This window comes from Artibeus jamaicensis, unplaced genomic scaffold (assembly GCF_021234435.1).
Source record: "Artibeus jamaicensis isolate MK-2021 breed Jamaican fruit bat unplaced genomic scaffold, CSHL_Jam_final contig_391, whole genome shotgun sequence".
NCBI lineage: Eukaryota > Metazoa > Chordata > Mammalia > Chiroptera > Phyllostomidae > Artibeus > Artibeus jamaicensis.
Window position 1 is genome coordinate 29,106,280 of NW_026521814.1, and position 26,860 is coordinate 29,133,139.

Consider the following 26,860-nt stretch of genomic DNA (forward strand, 5'->3'; position numbering starts at 1 on the left):
CTGGTTATTGGTTCAAGATAATTCTTTAGTATTCAAATAAAATATTAAGACTTCTAGCTGTGTATTTCTCCTCTTTAAAATTTTACTTTGGGGGGTATATTTAAAATATAGCTAATGTTAGTACATGCAGGTAATTTATACATGTTCACATATTTAGAGATCCTGGTTAACAGAGTTTAGTAAAAAAACTTCCAATCAACATATAAAACACACCTCAAAGGATGCCCCAGCCCCCCACCCCTCATTTTACTCCTCTCATTCATTTTATAATTAAGTTTACGGCTATGCTGGCTTTTTTTTTTAAACATTTTTTTAATTGATTATGCCATTACATTTGTTCTATTCCCCCCTCCGTTCCCCTTCACCCTGCACACCTCTCCCCCACCATTCCCCCCCCTTTAGTTCATGAAAATGTGTCTCGAGTTCTTTAGATTCTGTATTTCCCCTACTATTCTTACCCTCCCCCCATCTATTTTCTATCTACTTTCTATGCTACTTATTTTCTGTACCTTCTCCCCTCTTCTCCCATTCCCCTGTTGCTAATCCTCCACATGATTCATTTCTATGGTTCACTCCTGATCTAGCTGTCCTCTTAATTTGCTTTTGTTTTAGGTGTGGTTTTTGATAACTGTGTTTGCTGTCCTTTCACTGTTCATCTTTTTTATCCTCTTTTCCTTAGGTAAGTCCCTTTAGCATTTCATATAATAATGGCTTGGTGATGATGAACTCCTTGAACTTGACCTTATCTGAGAAGCACTTTATCTGCCCTTCCATTCTAAATGAAAACTTTGCTGGATAGAGCAATCTTGGATGTAGTAGGTCTTTGGATTTCATGACTTGGAATACTTCTTTCCAGCCCCTTCTTGCCTATAAGGTCTCTTTTGAGAAATTGAGAAATCAGCTGACAGTCTGATGGAAACTCCTTTGTAGGTGACTGTCCCCTTATCTCTTGCTGCTTCTTGGATTCTCTCCTTCATTTTAATCTTGGCTAATGTAATTATGATGTGCCTTAGTGTGTTCCTTCTTGGGTCCAACTTCTTTGGGGCTCTCTGAGCTTCCTGGATTTCCTGGAAGTCTATTTCCTTTGCCAGAATGGGGAAGTTCTCTTTGATTATTTGTTCAAATAAGTTTTCCACTCGTGACTTTTCCTCTTCCTCATCTGGTACCCCTATAATTCGAATGTTGGAATGTTTGGAGATGTCCTGGAGGTTCCTAAGCCTCTCCTCATTTTTTTGAATTCTTGTTTCTTCATATTTTTCTGTTTGGTCATTTTTTCCTTCCTTCTGGTCTACTCCCTTGATTTGAGTCCCAGTCTCCTTTCCATTACTATTGGTTTCCTGTGCATTACCATTCATTTCAATTAGTTTAGCTTTCATATATTTCTCTAATTTGTGGCTAAAATCAACCAGTTCTGTGAGGATCCTGATCACCAGTGTTTTGAACTGTGCATCTGGAAGTTTGGCTATTTCTTCCACACTTAGATTTATCGGCTCTGGGGCTCTGAGTTGTTCTTGAGCCATTTTTGGTCTGTTCGCGCCGGTTTAGCTGAGCATTTCGTTGTTTTCGGACTCTGTATTGTCGAATTTTCTGTGTGGTTTGGTTGTGTTTATTGTTGCTAAAACTCTACTGTTTTTAGATTTGGATGTGTGCGGACACAAGGTGTTTCCATCTACGCCTCCATCTTGGCGGAAGTTGTGCTGGCTTCTTACACTACGCAGTGTTTCTTCCGGCACCTTGTAATCCCAAGGGCAGTCTTTCTAGGAGCCCTGGCAAGTTAAATTTTACTGACTGAAGCAATGTTGGAGAATTACTATCTGGGGCACTTGTTAACACAGAATCCCAGGCCTCTTCCTTTCAGATCAAATTTAGAGTTCTGGGACAAATGAAAATCTTTACAAACCGTGTGTAAATCATTCCCATTCTCATGGAATTTAGGAAAACGGGCGCCCAGGAATGTATAGTATATCGAGTTAGTGTAGGGAGAGTGGAGAGTGTGGTCTCTGGCAGAAATATAACTGTGCAATTCCTTAAAACTGAACGTGAACCACAAAATGTCCACACAAATGAATGTGGAAAACTACAAAATACCAAAGCGGGAAATAATAAGTTGACCTTGTTGCCAACATTTACCTGTGATGTATCATGTTTTTCATATCCCACACATAGGCATTCAAATTTCTGAAATGCTGGACAGGCTACAGTCATTTTTAAGGGTCTGTGTGTGTGTGTGAGAGAGAGAGATGGTATATGGAGTGTATGTGAAATGGCAAGCAAACTCTGCACCAAATGTTCTTGTTCACCAGATTTATTGTTGAACATTCAGAACACCCGATTATGACAGATTGGAAAGAAAGCACCAAAAATTGCTACACATTAATACCTGAGCAGAGACTTAGGGCAAATATTCACCTGTTAAACCCCACACCATAATGTTGAAACACAGATAAAAACATTCACCACTCTACAGAGTACAATAAATTGCATTTTGTGAATTACAACCAGTTAATGTCATAATGTTAATTATATACCATACCAAAATACACAGAAAATTACACATAAATATATTTAGCACACCATATACTGTACAAAGCTGGAAAATATCATGCATGTTTAAATGAAAGAGCTGCAAGGTGACAGTATTTTTCAGTATACACTATAGGACAGATTTCTTTGTACTTATTGTTACTATTCATTGCATTTTCTAGATGAGAACAAAATGATCAATTTGCAGATAAATGAACACTGAGTCCAACTCAGCATAACACAGTTTATCTTCTATAAGCTTTTAATTGTAATACAAACACTGACGTAGGTTAACAGCCATTATTTGGTTACATACCCTCGCCCAAACTACTTCCAAGTCAGTCGAACCACGCTGTAAGGAGAGACTTGCTTTGTTTCTGCGTACTTTTAGAGAAACCTGTACTTACGTCTTTATGGGAAGGTAGTGAACACAAAATGGGAAGAAAGAGATGTGTTACATTTACATTCAAAATTAAAATACAACAATTTATGAGAGATGTGGGCTTCTTTTGGCAGAGACCATGAACATTCTATGAATGCAATAATTTGTTTTAATAGAAATTATATCCAGAATTTTAAATAAGCATTGTAAAAATGCAAGCCTTTACATTAGAGAAACAAGCAAAACTGCAGCCAGTTCTCTCAAATCTTAAAAATAATTAGGAAAGAAAAAGAAAAACAGAAAAGGGGAAAATAATATTTAAAAAGATACTACATGAATTTTAGTTTACTGAAAAATCATTATTCAGTTAAATTACTTTACCTTACACCTAAATATAAACCTCAATAATCTGAGGGAAAAAAAGTTTGTACTTTTTCCTTGTGGCTTAGGGGAGAATTTGTCTTGATATTTATTAAAAAAGACAAAAAACTACACTGAAGATTAATCTTTCCACGTATAATAAATTCAGAACAGAAGTGTCACCACCATCTTCCTAAAAAGTATTTTCATAAACTTTTGCCACACATAAACTTCTGTATCTGTAAAGTATAAGTCAATTTTAATTTGAAATGAGACTCTGAAAGTTAAGAGCTGCCTTTAGAGCAAAAGTTCTGCAAATACTTAGGGAAATACTTTTATTTAAATTTTTTACTTCGCCAACCTCAAAAAAATAAAAAAAGGAGTTGGGGCCAATTTGAGAAGACCACCCATAATAAAATACACAGTTATAAAATTGCAGGGCATTCCTTCATCATTTTAAGGCACAGTCTATTTTATCTCCAACGACTATAAGTTCAAGGTCACAGTGATAATAATATGCATTCAATTTTGGTCTGGTTTCTCATGGGTACATTGCTACATTTAGTTAGTCATAAGTTGAAAAAACCACAATACAATCACTTAAAAATAACATATTTAAGTCATTTTTGTATTTTAAAAAATGTAAATATACAATACAATTTCCTAATTTATATACACTAAAAACTGGAGTTTTTCCCCTTCACAGCAGAGGAAGAGAAGGTTATTTCTACCAATATTCAAATAAATATATATTTGATTATGGAGAAAGTATGGTTATGTTAAATACAGGCATCACCTACTTAGGATAAAATTATTCAACACAAAGGACAAACTCATTCCAAAATACAGAGTTCACTTAATTTTTAAGTCATCTTTTTACTAACATCCACAGTCCCCACCAGATTATCGGATAAACTGTCACTAAATCAATGCTAAACAGTTTCATATTTGGCTTTCTCAGCTGCCTCTTTACTTCCAAGGCTGCCCGGGCGAACTGCACCAGCATCGTGAGGCACAGGAACGGCAAGTGACGTTAAGGGAAGTACTGTAACATGAGGAACTAAAACTCCCTTCGAGAATTTGTACAGGGGAGAAACTAAAGAATTTTAACCAGGTAAAATTCACAGTTTTTGAGTTTATCATATTTCTACTTTTCTCTCAAGAGTACAACACTTTACCAATATTAACACTTCAGCATTAACACCTTGATTTTTAAAATATTTTCCTTTCAGATGTGCATTTAAAAATATTTACCTCATTGCACTACGTCAGGCTCCAGTGGACACTTTTCTCCTGTGAAACATGTCACTGTATGAAGGGACTGAATGGAAATACACAGACAGCAAATTCTATAAACTTTCACTGCATAAGCAAGAGAGACGCCTGCACTAAAAACGATCTGTGCAACAAATTTTTAGTTTCACGTCACAGAATGAATCTAAAGTAAAACTGCTTCAAATGATTACCTCAACTAATTACTGAAAGATCATTATTGGGTAAACTAACTTTTATGCCCCAAATCAGAGAACATTATTTCAGAAATCAGATGAAATAGGATATGACTGTGCTATAAGTTTTGTATATTTTCAAAGAAAAATTAGTGTACAGAATATAAGTTGTGAGGATTTACATATTTAGTATAAGTCCTACATGGAAAATACTGAAAAATTATTTTTGCTTTAATCCCAATATGCTAAGAAGAGTTCATTGGCACACGCGTCTAGAGGTATTTTACATTTCCGCTTAGCTTTGGTGGCAATGTGTGTTTTGCTAACCATATGAACACAGTTTTGTTTTACAATGTGGAGGTTTATGCTAAAAAAAAACAAAAAACAAAAAAACAAGTGTGTCTTTTTTTTCTTAAAAAAGAGATGTAAAAAGTCCAAAAGTCCAATATGAAACAAAACAAGTGCAGTATGAAATATAAAATATGCCTATCGGTTAGGCTTTTGAACAGGTAATAGTTCTATGCTTTGTGTATAAATCTTTTACTAGTAACTTCACTACTATTCAAATACTAAAAACCAAGATAACATTAAAAAAACCAGCATACTAACTTTACAAAAATGGCTACCTTTAGACTTCCTAAATTAAGATTAGAATTCAAATATGCAAACAAATTTACACTTCACTAATCAAAATACATCATAAGTGTTCAAAGTTACAATGTACGGAATCAGTGCAGAATAATTCTGACTCATATACATCAAGTTCTATACAAAGTCATCAGAAAGTAACTGGTTACTTGGTATTTCAAAACAGCCATTTTTGGAAGCATAACGTGCCACTTTTAGTACCTGCCGCACTTGATTTAAAAAACTTCAGCCGTGGACAATGTAATCAAAGTGTAGCTGATAAGATCATCTAGCTTTTGAAAGACGTGTTACCAATCCCTGTGCAGTGTGACACAGGGGCAGGCAAAACCAGGTTTACAGTTGTGGGTACACGAGACACAGTTTACTTTTGTGTTTTTATTATTGTATCATTTACTTTCCAGGTGAACTACTGTAAACCTACTGTTGCCCATCCTAGTATTTATACTATTAATGAATAGTAGCCTATTCTCACTGTTTCCAAATTTTACTCCATTCTTAAGTTATTAATATACATAAGTCATTCTTCTGTATTCAGAATACATTATCAAGGGAAGCGAGTTCTTGGACATTTAAGTACACACATTTGGATTACTGACCTGACTTTTCTTTCCTATCCTCCTTATTAACAATAAAAAATGTGAGTAGCTTCATAGCTTTCTATTTCCTCAGGCTGTTAAAACTTATTGGAAAAGAATAAACAAGAGTTCCTGAAAGAAATCGAAATGTCCTTTATCCAAAAAGACCGGGCTAATACAGCTCCCCATCACCTTGCCATTTCCTAGAATGTCTTCTACATTTATTTATTTACCTTATGTGGCAACAGGGTTTTCAGTCAGGGTCTAATTTCATAATACAAAGACATTTCTGTGCCTCCTTCACCCTGGGGCGTGCCATGCTCTCCAAACTGACCCCTCCACCCCGACTTCCCAAGGTGTCCTGTTCCCCAGACATACTGAGAAATCAAAGGCTGCTGATGAAAGGCAACCCACAATGCCTGGTCATAGAAAGTCACAGCACATTCACACCTTCTTCCTAACTGATTTTAATTTACTAAAATTGCAAATGCAACACTGTAAAGTTCTGCACTAAACCTTGTAATAAAGTATGACGTTACACTAATTCAGACCTAACGTGTAAGATGTAAACATAGGCCAACCTGGGGGGTTCCGTAATCAACTGCCCTAGTCTGTCTCACGGTCTTTGTGCTTCCCCCGTTTTCCCCAGAGCTTTCAGGAACTGAACTGAAAACAGTTTTACTTCCTTTTATTTTCCTTGACCACCTTCTATAAGAAGTGCTAGTGAGCAGTGGGGTGAAGTAAATGAAGTATGCTACAAGTGGAAGTTCTGAAGGTAAGTGTCAGAACCAGATACAGAACAGATCGGACACTATGCCTCCCGTGCGTCGGTGTAAGGAAGAAACGGCTGCATGACTGACACAGTAAATCCACAACAAACGTTTTCTAGGCCTACTGGAGTGCCCTCCTTCTTTTTCCCTACTATATAATCATGTAGGTATCATAGTGGAGTTGGATCAAGAAAAGGTTTCCATTATATATCTAAATTTATCTGACCAAAAAAAAATATATACATATATATGAAGACTGATACATGATCAATGTATATTAAAGAGACTAAAAAAAAAATCAATGTTAATCAGGCACAAGTGGTTTTTTTAGGACCGCTCTTTTGAATATTTCCATTCTGGTGACAAATGAAGAAACACTTAGCAGAACCTGTTTAATTTCTGGCAGGAAGGAGATCCAAGAAAAAGGGCTTTGACGATTTCTATGTGTTATCAGGTGTAAACTGTAAGAGTCGTAACTCTGGGGGAAGCTTTAGAAACAGTGCAAGTGCTACTGTTTCTCCTGCCTGTCTCTGTCTGATCCCATTACCAACCATAAGGACCAGGAGTAATTTTTATAAGCAAAAAGTTACTCAGTTACTCAAAACTCAGCAAGTTCTAAATAAAAGTGTATCAACAAACAGCAGGGTTGCTGAACCGGACAGTCCCCGACCACCAATACACAGTCCCGTGTTCAGTGACAGCCCTGTCGAGGCCGAGCTGCTCCGCCAGCTGACACGGGTCCTAAGCGCGACAGAAACAATCCGTGATGGAAACAGAAAAGCGCTTTCCTTCACTTGAGTGACAGAAACATCCACATTTGCTAATCTTCAGAGCCTACCTTCTCCTCTCTGGTAGTTATTTGGGCTTAAAGTGCATCAAGACTTGGTGAAGACCCTGTGGAAATGTTTTAAAAAGTCTGTATATTTATGTATACAATGGCTAAAGACCCAACCTACTGTCATTTCTCAAATGTTTAATTAGAATCCTTTTTGCAGCTCTAAGATGCAATGTTTTGTTAGAACCAGTAAGACTTTAGAACTTGATAACTACACTCCCAGGAGATCTGTTAACGACAATGAGTGTGCCTCGCCTGCTGCTCTAAAAAGCTAATGCACACCACTACTCAGGAGGGGGAACTTGAAGCTCGTTAGTTACACTGCGTTCATGAGCAGCACCCACCAAACACGGAGACTTCACAACACGAAACAGTGATCACGGCTGTCAAAGGGATTCAAATTAACAACTATTTCTAAAGTTCTTTCTGTGTGTAAACCTAAGTTTGAATTCAGAAATAGTTAAGCGACACATTTAATCTGTAACTTGAAATACAATTACACCCATGAAGAAAATAACAGACACATTGTGTGCAGAAGTTGCCTATGAGAACATGTATAAGTTACACGTTGGCAGATGTGTCCTTACTGAAACATATGTGTGGTGGTCCATGGGATGGGGGTATAATCTAATACATTCTCTTTCCTTTCAGGTACTGAACACATAAGCATTTTGTATTTTATCCCTTTTGCTACTTGTCTCAAATAAGAGCCTGGTATGTCTGCCATGAACACTACACTATGAGGTTACCACTTCTCTTTAATGGAATTGGTAAAGTGAAAATACGACTTCTGAACAATAGGCATGAAGTTGGGAAAGACAAAAATGGAATCAAACAAACTTACAAGCCTCAGAAATAACAGCAAGACCCTCTTTGATGCCAAAAGAGCAAGGACCTGAGGAACAACTGAGAAGAGAAGTGGAGCGACCCTGTGGAGTGACTCATTCCTGGAGTGACCAGCAGGAATGTGGGGATAACCCTCCAAAGGCAGTAACAGCTGAGAGGTTCTAATGGAATCCAGATGCAACGGCACATAAGATGAACTTGGTACTCTAATACTAAGAAGGACACAAGTTCACAGGTGCAACAGTGGAATTACTGAGACTTAAGGACTTGAGAGGTTTTAGGTATTTACAGCATATACATCTAAAGGAAGGGCTCTATCAGCCAGATACACCTCAGCCTGAGTTTATCCTTTCTTAAGGCAAAGATACCTAGCTCCATTACCTACTTCCTACTCTTGTAGTTAAAAATGAGCTGAAATCTGAAGTGAAATATAGAAATATCATTCTCTTACCTGTCAAACAGTGATCACCTTGGCAAATTAGGATTGCACTGTTAAACCTAGAGGCTACAGCCTGTACTTTATTCAGGTTCACTGTTCATACTTATGCTATTAGTGGAGCACCAGTCTGTCTGTTACTCCATTAACAGTATAATTCTATACACCAAATGCGGTACTGTACATGATCATGCTAATTTCTTCCCACAGTAGTCAAAAACGGAAAACCTGGAGTTTTTTCTGACCACTGGAATGTTATTTTAGTAACTGGACCTGAGGCACTTCTGGCAACCACGGGTCAATGGTAAAACTGGTAAAGGAAACAGTATAGAACGAATAACTGATGTGTTCCAATCCCAGCAAGTCAGTGTCATTGGGGATTTTCTTCAAGTTTAACAACAGATCTCTGTAATGAGTCTCCTCAAATTCACCAGGAATAAAGCTAAGGTTTGCATTTGTAAAGCAACAAGAACATTTCATTAAGTTGGAAGTTTGAATTATTTCTGTCCACTGGTGTTCCATCAGTTACTAAGAAAACACGTCTCCTTAAAATAAAAAGCAGTGTTTTCACAGATGTGAGAAAACAAAAGACCTAGGTGGTTCGCCACGGCTGCTGAGGACAGGCCAAACACTCTTTGTGGCTACTCCATTTGGGAGAGAGCAGATGGTTGTGAATTTCATTAATCTTTTAAAACGATTTTCTCAATACGCACTGTAGATACAAAGTAACCCATTTTTCAGAAGAAAGTTTGATGAAATGAGCAAAATGCTTGAGGTGAGGTCACGAAAAATGCTTTACATTTACTGGGTGTTTAGGAGAAGCTCCCTCGTGTGACCAGCCAAGCAGACGAGCTGATATGCAGAGGAGTCCTCCAAGATAGTGTCCACCAATTTTTTAAAAAATGAGTATTACACAGATGTCACACCACCAAACAGAACCATGCTTCAACTACTCTCTTCAAGCATTACAAAACTAATTTCCTGTTTTCAACATTGTAAAAATAGACGTGTCTTCTCCAAAGCATCTTGTCTGTACTGACGGATCTGTGCAACCTCTCTTACTAGTGACCCTAAGGGTCAAAATCACCATCACCATCCCTTAGATCCAACCCTACATAAAGTTACATAATGCATGGAGGAAAAGAGAAATGAAAACACAACTTGGAACCCTGTATAACTGTGCAGACCCAAAAGCAATCACACCAATAGCCAGAGGAAGTGGAAATTGTGAAGCAGTCCTCAACAATTTACTGTAAAAAGAGAGAAAGATATATTACGTACATTGTGAGCACAAACAAAACATGTTGATCATTTATACTGTTTTGAGAAAGTGTTCTAAGTGATTTTAGATGAAGTCTTTTTCATATAATGAATTTAACTGTTGATAATTTTTTAAATTATCAATCTAAGGCATATTTTAGCTATAAAAATATTTCTATAAGTAAAGAACTAGTTTTGTTTAGTCTTTAAAATTTTAACAACAGCAAAATACTAGTTGGGCTTTTACTCAGTGATTCTACCTAACTTTAGAAATTGATCCTAACAAATATAATCAATAAAGTTTACTAAGACTTAGCTACAGAAATATTTCACCTTACTTAAAAATAGAAAAAAAAAACCTTCAACCAAATGAAAATGGAACCATCTTTAATTCCTAACAGGAGAATACAAGACAAGACACTAAGTATTTTTAAAGGAAAAATACAGATGGTCCCCAACTTATGATTGTTAGACTTAGGATTTTTTGACTTGTCAATGGTGTGAAAGCAACATGAATTCAGTAGAAGTTACAATTCGACTTTTGAATTTTGATCTTTTTCCAGCTGGCGATAGGTGGTAACATATGGTCTCCTGATGCTGGGTAGCAGCAGGAAGCTGCACCTTCCAGTCAGCCATGCAGTCAGGAGGGTAAACAACCAGTACTCAAGGGTAGTATTAAGTGCATTTTCGAATTATGGTATTTTCAGTTTATGATGGGCTTATCATGATCTAACCTCATCATAAGTCAAGAAGCATCTCTATCAGGAAAGTCTATCACCTTTTACTTTGAAAACAGAGAAAGTGTGATTAACAGGGGTTAAGAAACTTGCCTAAGGCATATATAGAGCTATTAAATAACAGAGCAAAGATTTAAATCCCAGGCTGGCCTGATTCTCGAATATCTGGCAAATGTCTGCCAGAATTGATGGAAAAGGCTCTGAGTGGAAACAACCAGTCAATGAAGAGTCAAGTTTTATTATGGAGAATTTTAAACATGTACCTAAGTAAACTAACAGTATAATGAACCTCATGTACCCATCACCCAACTTTAAAAATTATCAGGTCATGGCCAAATTTCCTTTACTTATACATTCCTATCCACTTCATAAATATATATATGTACACACACACACACACACACACACACACATATACACACACATTTTATACTGTATCAGTAAAAATACCAGGTTTAACATGCACAAAGCCAAGAAAACCAACGATGCCAGATACCGAATTTATACTGCACTGTCCTTTGAACACCCAGCAGGAATAAACTGCTAAATGCAGATACCATGCAGTGCAACACTTCCTATATTTTTTTGGAAGCAAATCTTAGACATCATATATTTTAAGGGTTAACTTTAAAAAAAAACACATTATTATCTCCTAATAAGTAAAACCCATAATTAAGAAAGCAAGTATAATATACTTTCGTATAAACTATATTTACATATATTCCATAATTACATTATAGCTTTCCCTTTAGGAATAGTCAATGTATTAGGAATAAAGAACATGCTTCATTCATAAAATAAAGGGTGATTAAGACTAGGAATAGATATGAGAAAAAGAAAGATTAAGCATACCTTGACTTTATTGAAATGTTGTGAGTATTTCCAAGAATTGCTATAGTTGGAATAAGGATAAATGCCAAAGGTTTACATGGATCAGGATTAAGTTTAAAGTAATACCTGTATCAAAGAGAAGAAAAAAATAAATCAACAAAGCACACCAGATCATTTTAAAGTATCAAAATGAAATTCAATAATTTTCAAAACATTCTAGTAGCATCACAGATATAAGAGAGTTCTAAATAGTGCATGAAATCTTTGATAAATAATTTTTGCTCTAGGGGACTTCCGCCAAGATGGAGGCATAGGTGGACATGCTGTGCCTTCTCCCACAACCAAGTTTAAAAACAACAAAGTTTTAGCAACAAAAACGCAGCCAAACCACAGAAAATTGAATTATATGGAAGTCTGACAAACAACAAACTCTTCAGCCAAACCAGTAAGAGGGACAGAGCCAGCAGCAAAGTGGGGTTGGGCAGGAAAGATCCACCAGACTGACTTGGGCACAAGATCCAGGTGTGCCAGCAGCTGTGGGCGGATCCCAGGTGTGGAGCAGCGGGTGGACCCACTGAGGGTTGACCGTGGTCACACATTCTCGTGCCCATAAACTGGTGAAGGAGCAAGCAGTGACACGGACCTCGCAGGCCCCAGCAGTGGGTAGCGGCAGAGGGGACTGCCACTGTCCCTCTCTGACCCCGCCCCCACATACAGCATCACAAACCAGCGACCAGGGTGGCCCCGTCCTGGTGAATACCTAAGGCTCCTCTCCTCATATGTAACAGGCACAAACAGATCAAAACATGGCTCAAGAACAACTCAGAGCCCCAGAGCCCATAAATCTAAGCAAACAAGAAATTGTCAACCTATCAGAGGCACAGTTCAAAACACTGGTGATCAGGATGCTCACAGAACTGGTTGATTTTAGCCACAAGTTAGAGGAACATATGAAGGCTAAACTCATTGAAATGAAGGGAAATGCACAGGAAACCAATAGTGATGGAAAGGAAACTGGGACTCAGATCAAAGGACTGGACCAGAAGGAAGAAAATGACCAAACAGAATAGGATGAAGAAACAGGAATTCAAAAAAATGAGGACAGGCTTAGGAACCTTCAGGACATCTTTAAACGTTCCAACATCCGAATTATAGGGGTACCAGATGAGGAAGAGGAACAGCCACGAGTGGAAAACTTATTTGAACAAATAACAAAGGAGAACTTCCCCAATCTGGCAAAAGAAATAGACTTCCAGGAAGTCCAGGAAGCTCAGAGAGTCCCAAAGAAGTTGGACCCAAGAAGAAACACACCAAGGCACATCATAATTACATTAGCCAAGATTAAAATGGAGAGAATCCTAGAAGCAGCAAGAGATAAGGGGACAGTCACCTACAAAGGAGTTCCCATCAGACTGTCAGCTGATTTCTCAATTTCTCAAAAGAGACCTTACAGGCAAGAAGGGGGTGGAAAGAAGTATTCCAAGTCATGAAAACCAAAGACCTACAACCAAGATTGCTCTATCCAGCAAAGTTTTCATTTAGAATGGAAGGGCAGATAAAGTGCTTCTCAGATAAGGTCAAGGAGTTCATCATCACCAAGCCATTATTATATGAGATGCTAAAGGGACTTATCTAAGGAGAAGAAGATAAAAAAGATGAACAGTGAAAGGACAGCAAACTCACAGTTATCAACAACCACACCTAAAACAAAAGCAAATTAAGAGGACAGCTAGATCAGGAGTGAACCATAGAAATGAAGATCACATGGAGGGTTAGCAACAGGGGAGTGGGAGGAGAAGGTACAGAAAATATGTAGCATAGACGGTAGGTAGAAAATAGATAGGGGGAGGGCAAGAATAGTATGGGAAATATAGAATCTAAAGAACTTGAGGCACATGGTCATAAACTAAAGAGGGGGAATGGTGGGGGAGGGGGTGTACAGAGTGGAGGGGAATGAAGGGGGGAATAGAACAACTGTAATGGCATAATCAATAAAGTATATTAATAATTTTTGCTCTAAATCATCTTTATACCCAAGTTGTTTTTGTTCATTTTTTTATCCTCACCTGAGGGCATGCTCACTGATATGAGAGAAGAGAAGGTAGGAGAGGAAGAGAGAAACGTCGCTGTGAGAAACATACATTGACTGGTTGCCTCTTGCATGTGCCCTGATCTGGGGGGGGGGGGGGCACGACTGAACCCGAAACCTAGGCATGTGCACTCACCACAGTCAAACCCGCCACCTTTTGACTTACAGGCAACACACTGCAACCAACCAGGCCACACTGGCCAGGGCATATATCCAAGTTTCATATGAAAAATTATGTTCAGAAACTACTAAAGGAAATGAAAATATTCACTATAAAAGCATTTCCTTTTTTATAAGTATATACCTAAAAGTTCCTATGCAAATTTTATAAAACAAATTATTTAAAATATATTAAGGTTGCTCTATTTTAAAAAGATAAAAAAAATAAATGTTTATATCAAATAATAGGTTCCTTATCTTTCTAAAATTCAAATTCTCATTCCTTGCACTTATTGACAGGGAAACAATTATAGACTTTCAGAATCATAAATCTGTACTTCTTAAATTAAAAAAAAATAATAATATTGTCCCCAAATCTGTTAACAAAAATCTGGATCTTGACTAAAATGAAGGACATAGGAAGGGTATTAAAATCTGGTAATCTGTGACTTAATTTATCACACTTATTTTGGTTCTGCCAATTTTAAAATTAAATACTTCCAGCATTTAGAGAATCTAAAAGTTTTATATGATTTCTGTAAACTATATTGAGTAGAGGTTTGATTATTACTTAGACAGGTAGACTATTTTTTAAAACAACTTATCAATAACTAAATATTCTAGAAATATTTTGGAGGGCATTTCAGACTCTTATTTGACCTAGGCCACTTATCTGGTAGGAAAGGAAATGATGTTTTCCAGTAGTAAGACAGCTGATCATTTATTTTACTTAGTTATATGGGACACATTAAAAAGTACCCACTTCTGCCTGGATGATGTAGCTCAGTGGATTGAACACCAGCCTATGAATCAGAGGGTTGCTGGTTTAATTCCTAGTCAGGGCACATGACTGGGTTGCAGGCCGGGTCCCCAGAGGGGAACGTTCGAGAGGCAACCACATACTGATGTTTCTCTCTTTCACTTTCTACCTCCCTTCCCCTCTGTCTAAAAATAAAATTTTTAAAAAGCAGAGGTACCCACTTCTTTCACTATTTCGAATTTTTTAACCTCCCCCTAAATTTAAGAAAATATAAAATTGAAAACATTTCAATTGCTCACGAATTGAAAAATAAATAGGGTGGGCAGGGCAAGGGAGAGTAATAGGGGAAAAATGGGGACAACTGTAATTGAACAACAATTAAAAAAGTAAAAAAAACCAAAGAAAAATAAAGTACTAGCATTATGAAATACCTTAAGTCAACAAAACAAAGCACACTTTCACATGTGTAGGTCAAAAAGGTTAAAGGTGACATATCCTTCTTTTGGGGGGAAGAGTTTGGGGATGTTTATTTTCCCAAAGTTTTTACATTTTCATGGTAAGGGAGAAAATGTGGATATAGTAAAAATAAATTTCAGGGGATATTGTGAGGTGCTTGAGGTAGTAAGTACCATGGACCACCAGAATCTGGCAAGTTCCTACTCACCGCATGAATTATAATCACATAAATAGAACGCACCGAAGGTTCTTGAACCAGTAAATTAAGGACGGCGTGCTGAGTAACACGATCCAGGTGAGTAAGTTGATCACAGTGCTGTGCATGCGGAGACTGTCCTCAGCATCACCGGCAGACAAACGAAGATGGTGTGCTGCAGAGTCTTTATGGTGGTTGGATTTTTTTTCACTTCTTCTAGGGTGTTTTGGGTTCTGCAAACCAATAAAGTAAAAATATCAACATGTTAAGTAAAATTTGTTTATTTAGAATCCTATCCAATTACTTAATAGCCAAATAAATACATCTTTCTGATATAAAATTGATATACTGAAATTACTTTGTTTTAAAGTGGTTATCAGTTATGAAACTTTTATTCCTTTGATTTGCTATTCCTATGCTGAGAATATATCCTCTAAATTACTCAAAAACAAAATTTAAAATATAACTTATAACAAGTATTGACAAAGATCAAATTAAACTTAGACAATGTAAATCTATTTTAATATTGATTAGCTTCAATTTCCTTAAAATTTTTTAAATTCATAATCCCTTTTAAGCACTGTAAAATACCAATATTAAAAAAAAAACTAAAATTTCCCATGTTCTTTCATGTTAAAGTGATGTAGAGTTTTGAAAATAAAACTTACCACAGTTTGGCTATTTTTAAAATTTGTTAGAATGGCTTGCAGATGAACAATCTAGGAGAAAAAAAAAGACCATTTAATTTTGCTTTTATTTTGAAACAAAAACAACCATTTATATCAAAACTGAGAAGCACTGTAAACTAAAGTTTAAAAAAGATAAAGAAAAACTACACACACTTGCTGTCACAGACAGAAAACAGAAACAAGAGACTATGATCTTCCAGAGCATCTCGGGCCGGGACACACCGTGACAGCTTTCACATTGTGGAGGTCCTGAGGGAGGCCTCACTATAGCGACTTAAATGTCTTCTGAGTAAAAAAAATGGACTATATTCACTATAGTAGAAAGAGTAACATGTTTTATATATTCCAAGTCTTTGACGATCTAAACTCAATTATATTTGGTGGTGAAATGTTTACAAGAATCTGAGCAAGTCTGGAAGTTTAAATTACTAGATTTGCTTAAGTATTTGAACAGGTTTTGCTTATTGGGCTGGTTGTTTGAAATAATCAATTAAAAAATTCAAAATATTTCCTTTATAAACCAAAGCAGCTCTAAATAGTTTTTTTTGTGTGTGTGTGATGAAAATAATATATAATGTATATGTACTGGGTTGGCCAAAAAGTCCATTTAGTTTTTTCCATAAAATGACACATTTTTCATTTTCACCAGTAATTATTATTTAAATTTTTTTTATTTATTTAGAGAGAGAGAGGAAGGGAAGGAGAGAGGGAGAGAAACATCAATGTGTGGTTGCCTCTCACATGGCCCCCACTGGGGACCTGGCCTGCAACCCAGGCATGTGCCCTGACTGGGAATCAAATCAGCAACCCTTTGGTTCGCAGGCTAGTGCTCAATCCACTGAACTACTACACCAGCCAGGGCCACCAGTAATTATCTTGATTTGGATATTCTGAGTATGTCATCTCTCTCCTGCTATTGGCCTCTCATGGGTAGAGGCCAGCGATGCTACTAAACATCTTCCAATGCATAAGACAGCCCCAAAGCAAAGAATTATTTGGTCAAAATGTTAGTGGTATCAAGAAACTTTGCAAACCACTTTCGACACATTCTATCAGTCACAGCACCTTCTCCATACACTGCACAATTGTTTTGTGTGTTTCAGTTGTGTTTTTACCTTTTTTGAAATAATAAAGCATAACACGGCAAAAACGTTGCTTATTTTCTTCCATCTTCTATACTAAAATGGCTACACAAAAATTCCCCAATTTTGGTAAGTTTTTTAAAATGCACACTGATATGACAGCTGTCACAATACATTCTAACAAAATTGTTCCAAATGAAGTTAAAGACAATTAACTGCTACCAGAGCCATCTTATGGGGGAAAAATGTTTTGGCTATCCCAACATTTTGCAATTATTTGGTTGATAAATACAATCAAAAGAGAGGTGGGAAGAAGGAAAAAAACAGGATAGTTCAGGTTCCCAAATCATTAATTTGGTCTAAATTATGCCATTTGACTTCTTCATTAAATATAGCATTTGCAAACACAGCTACTGGAATATTTCAGACAAAGGCTCTTCCAAACCCAGAGGCATCTGAATAAATCTTTGTTTAGAAAGAAAGAAAAATATTATCCATTCTGGTGTCCACTGTCTCTACATAAGACTAATGTGGTAAGAATGCAGTGTATGACCTAGATTTTCTTGCAAAGCTATCAGCTTTCTTGGAAGTGTTTTTTTACTTCCCCAGTAAGATGATCAGCCTGATTATTTTTTATTGTCTTCTGATTCTTAAGCAACATATGTAGCATTTTACATTATTTCAACATGACTGAGAGCTTGATCCTACTGACATAACTTTTTGTTTTGTTTATAATCTCTGTTCAAAGGGAGGTGTGAATAAAAATTGCTCTACTAAAGTGTTTTTTAATTAGTTAACGTGACTTGTAAGAGCAGGAAGCAATTTGAAACAGTATGTCTTCCCCCAACCTTAAAACAAATCCCAACTCAGATGAATCATTTCAGTTTTACAGTTAACTACATATTTCAAATAACTAAGATGTTTTAAAAAACCTTTACCCTTAAATTACACCTGGTATATAAGATAAGATTACTGCAGTGGTCATTAGAAATTTTTGTTACCAACACCTCCACAAAATTCTATGCCTGCCTTGATACACACACAGCCCAGCCATTCGGACTGCATCGGCTGACACATACCTTAATCACATAGTACAGATAAGTGAGAAGTATGGCCAATGCTCCACAAGTCGCCCAACTAACTATGATCAAAACAATGGTCAAAATGGTTACGTCTGATGACATGATCTTGATATCTTTAGGAAGTTCTGAGGGCCTGGAAAAACAAGAATAAAACTATTAATAGCTATTTATACGGTCACATATAAGAGGAAAACAATGATCAGTACCCTGCCAGGCTTTCCTGCTTACTTATAGGCAAATACCACGAAGTTAACAGTAAGATAGTTTTTAACAAAGGCAAGAAGTGACACATATTTGACTGTAAATTGTGTCAAATATTGTGTTAGCTCCTCTTTCATTTAGATACACTGTGGCTGACTTTTGTATTAAAGATGAAAAATGCTGCTAAAGATATTTATAGGCCCTGTGCCATACATTTCTGATCTTGAGGTGAAAAAAGTGTGATATTTCTTAAAGTCTCAAGATCACTCACACCCTCAGAAGGAAGGAGTATCACACCGTAATCCCTTCTGTGACTGTGAACCATGTGACAAGCGTGGTGAGGAGGAGTGGCAAAGGAAATGAGATCAGGGGTTTACCAGAAAAGCCTACCAGTTATTTCAAATTATGTCTTTGTAACAGTGATATTTAAAAATACCTGGGTAATCTGCCTAACTTTTTTCATAGGTCAAATGTGGTATAACTTGCAATAAATGATTATCTCTGACAATGACATAACTTCCAGTACTAATGCACATTTTGCTAGTTACAAACCTTTCCTTAGAAATTAGTCTAGCGAAAGCAAATTAATTTTAAGGTTCTCATCAGAATACAATGTTTTTTTCTAACTAAGAGCAATGAGAAAGCTGTCGGTCACTCCTTCACCTTTTCAAAGCGAGCCACAGCGAGGACAGGAGCCGCACCGACGCAGAGGACAGCAGGCCACCCCAGTGGGCAGTGCACGTTCCAAACAGGAAGAGAATCAGGGACACGAGGGGGAAGCACATGCTCTGACTAGTTAAAAAGATGGCATCTAATTCTGGTAACAAGAAAACATCCCACAATTCTTTAAACCACTTATGTCTGTGGATAGAAGAAAATACAGAATAAAAGCAAGAGAAAATCAACTGACATTTGAAGATTTAATACCTGAGGTGTATGACTATTCACTAGAGTACCCAAAGTACCATGACACTTATTTTGTAATTACACTAAAACAGATCTCAAGTCACTTCTCTCCCCAGCGAGCCACTGGTCTCCCAGGACCTGAGTCGGGCACTGCAGTGCAGCTTCACTGCTCTCTATTGTTCCTTGTGATCAGGTAATAAGCGGTCTTTTTTTTTTTTTTTTTTTTTTTTTTTTTTTAAGTTAGGAAGCCAATAGCTAGTTTTAATGACAGAAGAAAAAAATACCTAAGCAATGGCTCTTAAACAAGAACCAACTTTGTATAAATTAAGAATGGACAGTTAAGTAGGGCAGAGAAATCGAAAATGTCCTTTGTATAAGAAGTAAGAAAAAGTGATTGGGGGTGCTGCCTCATCAGTTTCCTGGAGCAGCCGTAGCATGACCTGGGCTGAGATGGTCAAAGATCATGGGCCAAATACATCCCTCTGTCAATGTTAAAGGTCTGTTATGTTTATAGTCTAAGTTTAGGTTGATATATATGTTTAATAATTACCTTTGAAATGATTATCCTATTAAAGTAAATGTTGATATACTTACCAGCCTTTGTCTAAGAGAAAAATCTCATTTAATAAAATAGGTCAATTGCCATATTTGTGAAAACTTATATTCCATTATGAAGGAAAAAAATAATGTTTTATATACAACACACCATTTAAAGTAGTTATCATAGATAATAAAACTTACCCCAATAGAAACTTAATCATAATTACAAAAGGATCAACTTTGTATGGTTTGGCTTCTTTATCCAACATAGTAGCATATTCTAAGCAATGACCTGGTGATTTAAAAAAATTGTATGTAGTAATTAATCACAGTAATAAAGGATGAGACATATATCCAAAACTGTCTGTAAGAGCAATATATTTTATGTCAGAGAAGGCAGGGTCTTCACTACTATCCCAGAGATGCTCCTCAAAAGATTAAATCTAACGAACAAACTGAACTGACAAGCAAAACAGAGGCAGACTCACAGACAGAGGGCAGACTGACAGTCTGGGGCATGGTTAGGGGAGGAGGGGCGGAGTAAAAAGGACTCGTGGACGTGGACAACTGTGGTGATTGCTGGGGGAAGGGGCGTATAAAGGGGATAATTGGTAAAAAAAATAAAACATTAAAAATTACTGTAATTCAATGGTTCTCATACAAGAGTACACATTCAATCATTTGTGAAACAAATTCTGGAAGCCAAGCCTGGGATTTTATCATCTGTATTTTCACAAAGCTCCAGAGGTGATTTTGTAAAAACTTTACTGGATATAATTCTCATTCATACCACACAATTCATCCATTTAAAGCACATGCCATTCAGTGGTTTTTGGTATATTCATCACACAACCATCACCACAATTAGTCTTAGAACATTTTTATTACTCCCAAAAGAAACTCTGTTCCCTGTTACATCCATGGCCCCCCACCCCCAATTCCAAAGCAACCGGTAATCTAGGTTTCTTTCTCCGTAGACTGGTCTGTTTCTGAGCATTCCGTGTACATGGAATCATATACTACGTGGTCCTTCGTGAATGGCTCCTTTCACTTAGCATGCTTCCAAGATTCAACCACATGGTAGCACGTATCAGCACATTCTGTTTTTCCATTCAACAGCTAATGGGCACTTGGGCTGTTTCACTTTTTGGCTATTACGAATAGTGCTCCTGTGAACATTTGTGCGTAAGTTTAGTGTGGGTGTACGTTTTCACACCATACACACCTAGGAGTGGAGTTCCTGAGTCATCTGGTAACTCTATTTAACCATTTAAGAAACTGCCAGCCTCCTTCCCCAAGCGGCTATACCATTTTACATGCCCAGCAGCAGTGTATGAAGGTTCCAATTTCTCCACACCCTCATTAATACTTGTGATTACCTCTCTTTTTATTTATAGTCATTATAGTGAGTATGACCCACGACAGTTTTTGACAGACAGACATCCTTGGTTCGAATGACTTCAGTGGTTTGAGACATGATCCCATACTTAAGTATCCCATACTCTAGATTAACCCCGTGTCATCTGTCCCTGGAGTCTCTGTGACCTATCTAGGTATACACATATAAAATTCAAAAATTTTATATTCAAGTATGGTGATGCCATATTGACAAATAATCTCTTAAAAGACTGGATCTGCCAGAGCTCACTGAAAGTTGCTTCTTTCTTCCTGGAATATAAATTAAGTCAGGTCAGAATGAGCACCAAAGGCAGACTGGAACTTATAAAACGACACTGAAAGGGAATGAGTAGCTGTGGAAGACTCAGCAAATGGAAATAGTGGAGATTTTTGGACTGCTTTTATATATTTTTGGCCCCATTTTCTCTTCCTACGTCTTGCTTCCCTTGATTACTGTCCCAACACAAGTTTGTGAGGACCTTACAAAGCTGAGCCTCCTCAGAAACTAGTCTAATCACTATTCTCTGTGGAGGGCTTGTCCAATATCCTATTCAATATATATTCCATATTTCTCCTCCAGATTCATTCTTCACTCTATTTTGCTCTAAATTTGGGGGGGCTGCTGACTTTTATAGACTGGCTTCTAGTTAGGGTCAGTGAATGAGCGGCACTGGCAGATAGGAGAATGGATGGAAATAAGGTTAGTGTGCTTATTTCCCACCTTTTTTCCTGCTGAGATACAGGCTGAGAGTGGCTGCAGAGCCCCGGCACCCAGGGCGGCAGCTGCAGTCATGCCCTCCTCTCCTACAGCTGTCTAGGCTGGCTCTCTCCCTTGCCCTGGTATCTACGATATCAGATGGCTCTGCTGTTAATCTAGTACTTTATCATGTCTTGTTATCCTACACCATATACTAGGTCCCCAATTATTCCATTCAGTGTGCCAGGACTTAATTAATACAGCTGATATAACTCAAATACTACGACGAATGCCTACTATGTGCTTGGCACTATATTAGGCACTAGGAATAAAATGGAGAACAAGATCCCTGTCGATAAGCCTCTACATATTAAGAGGTCCTCAGAATGGAGGGAAGAAACTTCAGGCACAAGAGTATAAAATGGGGAAAACAAGTAAGATATTTTCTTAGGGAAAAATGGGGACCACTGTAATTGAACAACAACAACAACAAAAAGAAAAACTTAGATGATGTCAAATCCTACCAAACCTGAGAGACATGAATTGTAAATTTTCAAGAAATTGATGTATCTTCCTTAGCCACTTGAAAGATAAAGAATTGTATTGCAGCACTGAGGGAGGGGAGGGAGAGAGGGAGGGACAACATTCTCACCTGCTGAGAAAAGAGAGTATAACTGTCCTCCGTAAGCAAGAAGAATGTTAGCTACAATGTAAGCAGGAAGAGCGCCACCATGAAATCTAACTACCTAGAAAACAGGCAAATCAACGGACAACTTCTGAATAATCATATTGATAAAACAAATGTATATTCACATGAAATACAAATGTTCTTCATTCTTTCATGACATGGCCACAAAGGTATTTCCAGTAACGGGTATCAAAACTCTAAGGAAAATAAATGTTAATAATATATAGCATATTAGAAACATGGTACCTGAATTTTTTTCATTAAAGACATAATAAGGAGAATTTATAGAGTAGCAGCTGCTACCAACTTTTTAAAAAGGTACGTTTATTGAGCATTTACTATGTTCCAGGCATGTTATTAAACATCTTATATGCATTATCTCATGCTCTCCTCCAAAAACCCTTTGAGGTAGTTCTTATCCCTATTTTACAGATAAAGACGAGTAAGATATATTATATATATATATATCTTCAATTTATTTTCCTACTGTCCTCAAGCAAAATTTGTAAATAAACATGAAGAAGAACATCTTAAATCTTCTCAATAATTTGAGAAGGACTTAACTCAATTACCACAAAATCTTTGACATTTCTAAAGTACCCACCTCTGATCCTATGATACCCACATCCTCACTGTCTTGAAACCTTTCCATATCTAAACAAGAATTTTAATGTGTCCTTTTTTGATGTGCATATAATTTACGCTTGACTACAGAACACCAAGGCAGACTTTTCTTGTCACTACCCTGAATTATGAGGTGCCAGAAGGACAGAAGGGAGTACGCTATGTCCTCAGCCCCCACTACCATGTACAGTAACGTGCCTTTCGGACACACTAAAAGCAGGATAGCACGGATCCTTCCCCTGTATTCTAAGAGATCATTTTTAATAATCAATCCCTTAACTTTTTATTACAACTCTCCAGGATGCTATTTTGCCAGTCATACTAACATTAATCTTTCCTTTTTAATGTAGCACAAAATCCTTACACATTAACTTATAATGTTCTAATGTTTGCAAATTTAATAATCGCAATGTAGTTCTCATTAGGTTATTGTGAGGCTCAAATGAAATAATGCAAATAAAAATGTTTCTAATTTAATTTTGATTTGTAAGTTTTATTACAATTATAAAATCAAATGACTTAAATTGAAAATATTCTGCTATGCTGGATTGAAAAACACAGAAATAAATAAAGTGAGAGTAGTGAAAGGCACAATAAAAATTTTAGTGAATTTTAAAACTGCATAATTTCTCTGACTAATCACATTACCTACAATATGTCCTGGTTGTACAATTCTGCAAATTATAATGATGTTGAATAATATAGCAGTTATGCAACTTGATAAGTTATTTCTGTAATAGTATTTACCTCTGAATTATAGAAGGATACTCTTCAAATAAATCTAAACTGTTTTTCAACATATTTATTGAATATAACTTACTTTTACCTTTTACAAACTGAGCATGCAGAAAATTAAGTCTTTTGAAAATGTTAATTTATATGAGACTCTACAGATGCTATTAAATAAACTATGAATTATATATATGAGCAACATGAAATCTTAACATGACATTCATTTAGCCAAGAATACTAATTTGTTTGAGAATCAGGAATCAGCTCATTCCTAGGAAGTATCAAACATGAAAGCATCCCCTTAAAGCCAGGGCGGCCAAGTACGGCCTGTGTGCCTTTGCATAGTTTTTAGATCTTCTTAGAGTGGAAGCAGGAAGAAAAAGGGAGAAAGCAGAAGAAAGTGGCAGCTGCAGTCGTGCTGGCAGCAGCAAGAGGCCACGTGTGCTCTGCTAAGATACTTGTTATCTGGCCTTTTACAGAAAAAGCTTGCCACCCCGTCTTATAGTATGTGTTCACAAGGTGATAAAAAATCAAACAGGAGTCTCTCTTACCTGTCCAAGGATTTGTGAAAAGGAAGTCCTAATTGTTACCTGGTTTAAAACAATCATTAAAAAAAAGGTTATTTTCTCTAAAACTGCTTGGGTTCACATTTTATTAAATTGAGCATTTTATTAATCATTAACTTTTCTATACTAATAAACCTAAAGGCACTCCAGATCTCGAAAGAATCAAGCTTAATTTTACTGTTCAGTGTACTTTCCCATATTCTAATTCTTTGACAACTGAATGAGTGCTATGGTATATAGGGTAACCCTTTACTAACTACAATATTTAATTAACCAGAGATATCTCATTACCAGATGATGCAAACTAAAGAAATTCATTAAGTGATTGAGTCCAGAAACTATACATGTTTGCAGAAAAATTAGGCACAAACTAATCAACCTATTATACAATTAATACTTTGAAGTCTCAAACCTAAAATTGTATAGCACTAAAGAGAGTTAAGCTAAACCACTTCTGAGTGAATTTTATAAAAATGGGTTTCAAATGATGTAAGACCATGAACAAATAGCACATTTAGTAAAATCTAAGCCAAAACAATATTTTAAACAGATATTTATCGTTAATTATTTCTAGCATAAATTCACTTTTTTGATATTAGAAAGTCTGAGAAAAGGAAACCTCTCACAAGCAGGTTATAAAATGCTTACATTTTGTCAAGAAAAACTTTTTGGAAATATGAAGTATTTGTAAAAACATGAACACTTTGAGAGCATGCATAGTTGGAGACAAGTTATTAACATAATTCATACTATCTCTGTAAAATATGGAGGTACAAGTTAAAAACCACGATTTCCTTGTAATCCTTCAATGTTAGAAACAGGAAGCAAGATAACAAAGCATTAAAAATTCCATGAACTCTACAGTAACTCGTAATACTGGTCCAACTGAAACCTGGTTGTGGGCAAAATTCTACTCATTAGACCTAGCAATTTAGTTTACCCTAAGAAAGTTAGTTCTAATAAAGAATCCAAATATTTAAGCTTGGTTTAAAGCAGTTGAGTAGAAATAAGATATTTCACATAAACCAGAAACCTGTGATGTCTCCACAAAAGTATACTCCAACCACTTAAATCTGGAATCCTTAGAACCTGGCACTTCGATTACAGGGAGGGACTCCTGGAGTTCCTGAATCCTCGACTTAATAAAATGTTACTCTCCAGTTCTAATTCCCTCTCCTAGCACAAAGAAATCTATGTGATATTAGCACAAACACAATAGGCACTGGATTGCACATGTAACAGAGCCTAATATAATTAGTGAAAAGGAAAGATGATCCTTAAGATGATCTAGGAGAGTTAGAAACAATACATATCATTTTGATTAAGGAGTTTTAGCCACATAATCTGATTTATGATGTTCTTCAATTTATAAAAGATTCTAGACTTTTGGCTTCCAAACTGAAAAAGTGAAACTTCAGTCTCAATTTTTATTTTATTTTCTATTACTTATCAAGATGTACACTTTCAGTGGTCCAGATAAGAAAATACTGAGGTGGTGCTAATAGGTAAAATAGAGAATACTTAGGTCATACAAATGTCTATTTCTTTTTTTAAATAAATGTCTATTTCTATCTTTTATTGCCTTCCACATCACCGGATAGCTGAAGTTAATATAAAAATATACTTCTAGTTTAGTCTATCACTAAATCTTAAAAATTAAGCAGACACACAGCTTACCTCATACTGACAGTCTGAGGACGTGTACATTTTTAACAAGGCTACATAGCTGTAATTATCTGGTTGAGCAACATGAAGTTTCAGAGAAATTTCCGTTGAAGATGGAGCCCTGAAAAGTAACTTAGATATCAGTTCTCAAACAAAAAATGCTGTTAAATAACAATGGCCAAGTCAACACTTGGCACAAAACAACAGGACAGGGCAGAGGAAGCCAGGTGTCAGACACATCACTGCGGGCGGCCGTTGCCAGGCACATCACAGGTGTCTGAGCAGAGGCTCCCTCTGGGACATGGAACTAGGAGACAGGGTGGGTTGGGTTCATGTTTCAAGCAATGAAGGTCTAAGTTCTGTATCATTTAAGTAAGAATACTATATATTATTATTACCTTATGGGTACAATGCTACAGAAAGGACACCTACATTTTAGTAAGAGAAACTTTAATAATTCCACTAGGATTTAAATAAACGAAGTAGAATGTGTATTATTCAAAAGCACAAAAGTTCAAGGTAAATTTTTCAGGTACTTACTGTGCAATGGTTAGTGAATCTTCATAAGACCATGGAATCTGAAGTTTATAGATACTAGTTATTTCGCCTGAGAAAATATAAAGAAAAACATGTATTACTAACCTCTCTTAGCACAAAGAAATCTACGTGATATGTCACT

General features: G+C 36.5%; 1 protein-coding gene and 1 non-coding gene across 3 annotated transcripts in view; both read right to left on the minus strand.

Moving 5' to 3' along the window:
- Positions 1–2,295: 2,295 nt before the first annotated feature.
- The window catches only part of PGAP1 (post-GPI attachment to proteins inositol deacylase 1), a 79,040-nt gene continuing 54,475 nt past the window's right edge, over positions 2,296–26,860 (minus strand). For both annotated transcript variants that reach the window (XM_053665122.1, XM_037167012.2), the window contains 11 exons: positions 26,722–26,788; positions 26,194–26,302; positions 24,502–24,540; positions 22,559–22,652; positions 20,013–20,103; positions 19,029–19,226; positions 18,162–18,297; positions 15,980–16,030; positions 15,357–15,544; positions 11,673–11,777; positions 2,296–10,073 (listed from right to left, as the gene is read on the minus strand). In XM_053665122.1, coding sequence (XP_053521097.1) covers positions 9,935–10,073; positions 11,673–11,777; positions 15,357–15,544; positions 15,980–16,030; positions 18,162–18,297; positions 19,029–19,226; positions 20,013–20,103; positions 22,559–22,652; positions 24,502–24,540; positions 26,194–26,302; positions 26,722–26,788 — 1,217 coding nt within the window. In that variant the 3' untranslated portion in view covers positions 2,296–9,934. The remainder of the gene's footprint in view (positions 10,074–11,672; positions 11,778–15,356; positions 15,545–15,979; positions 16,031–18,161; positions 18,298–19,028; positions 19,227–20,012; positions 20,104–22,558; positions 22,653–24,501; positions 24,541–26,193; positions 26,303–26,721; positions 26,789–26,860) is intronic.
- Positions 11,251–11,388, minus strand: LOC119065097 (small nucleolar RNA SNORA8). The gene has a single exon (XR_005085544.2). It is a non-coding gene; the product is annotated as a small nucleolar RNA SNORA8 (small nucleolar RNA).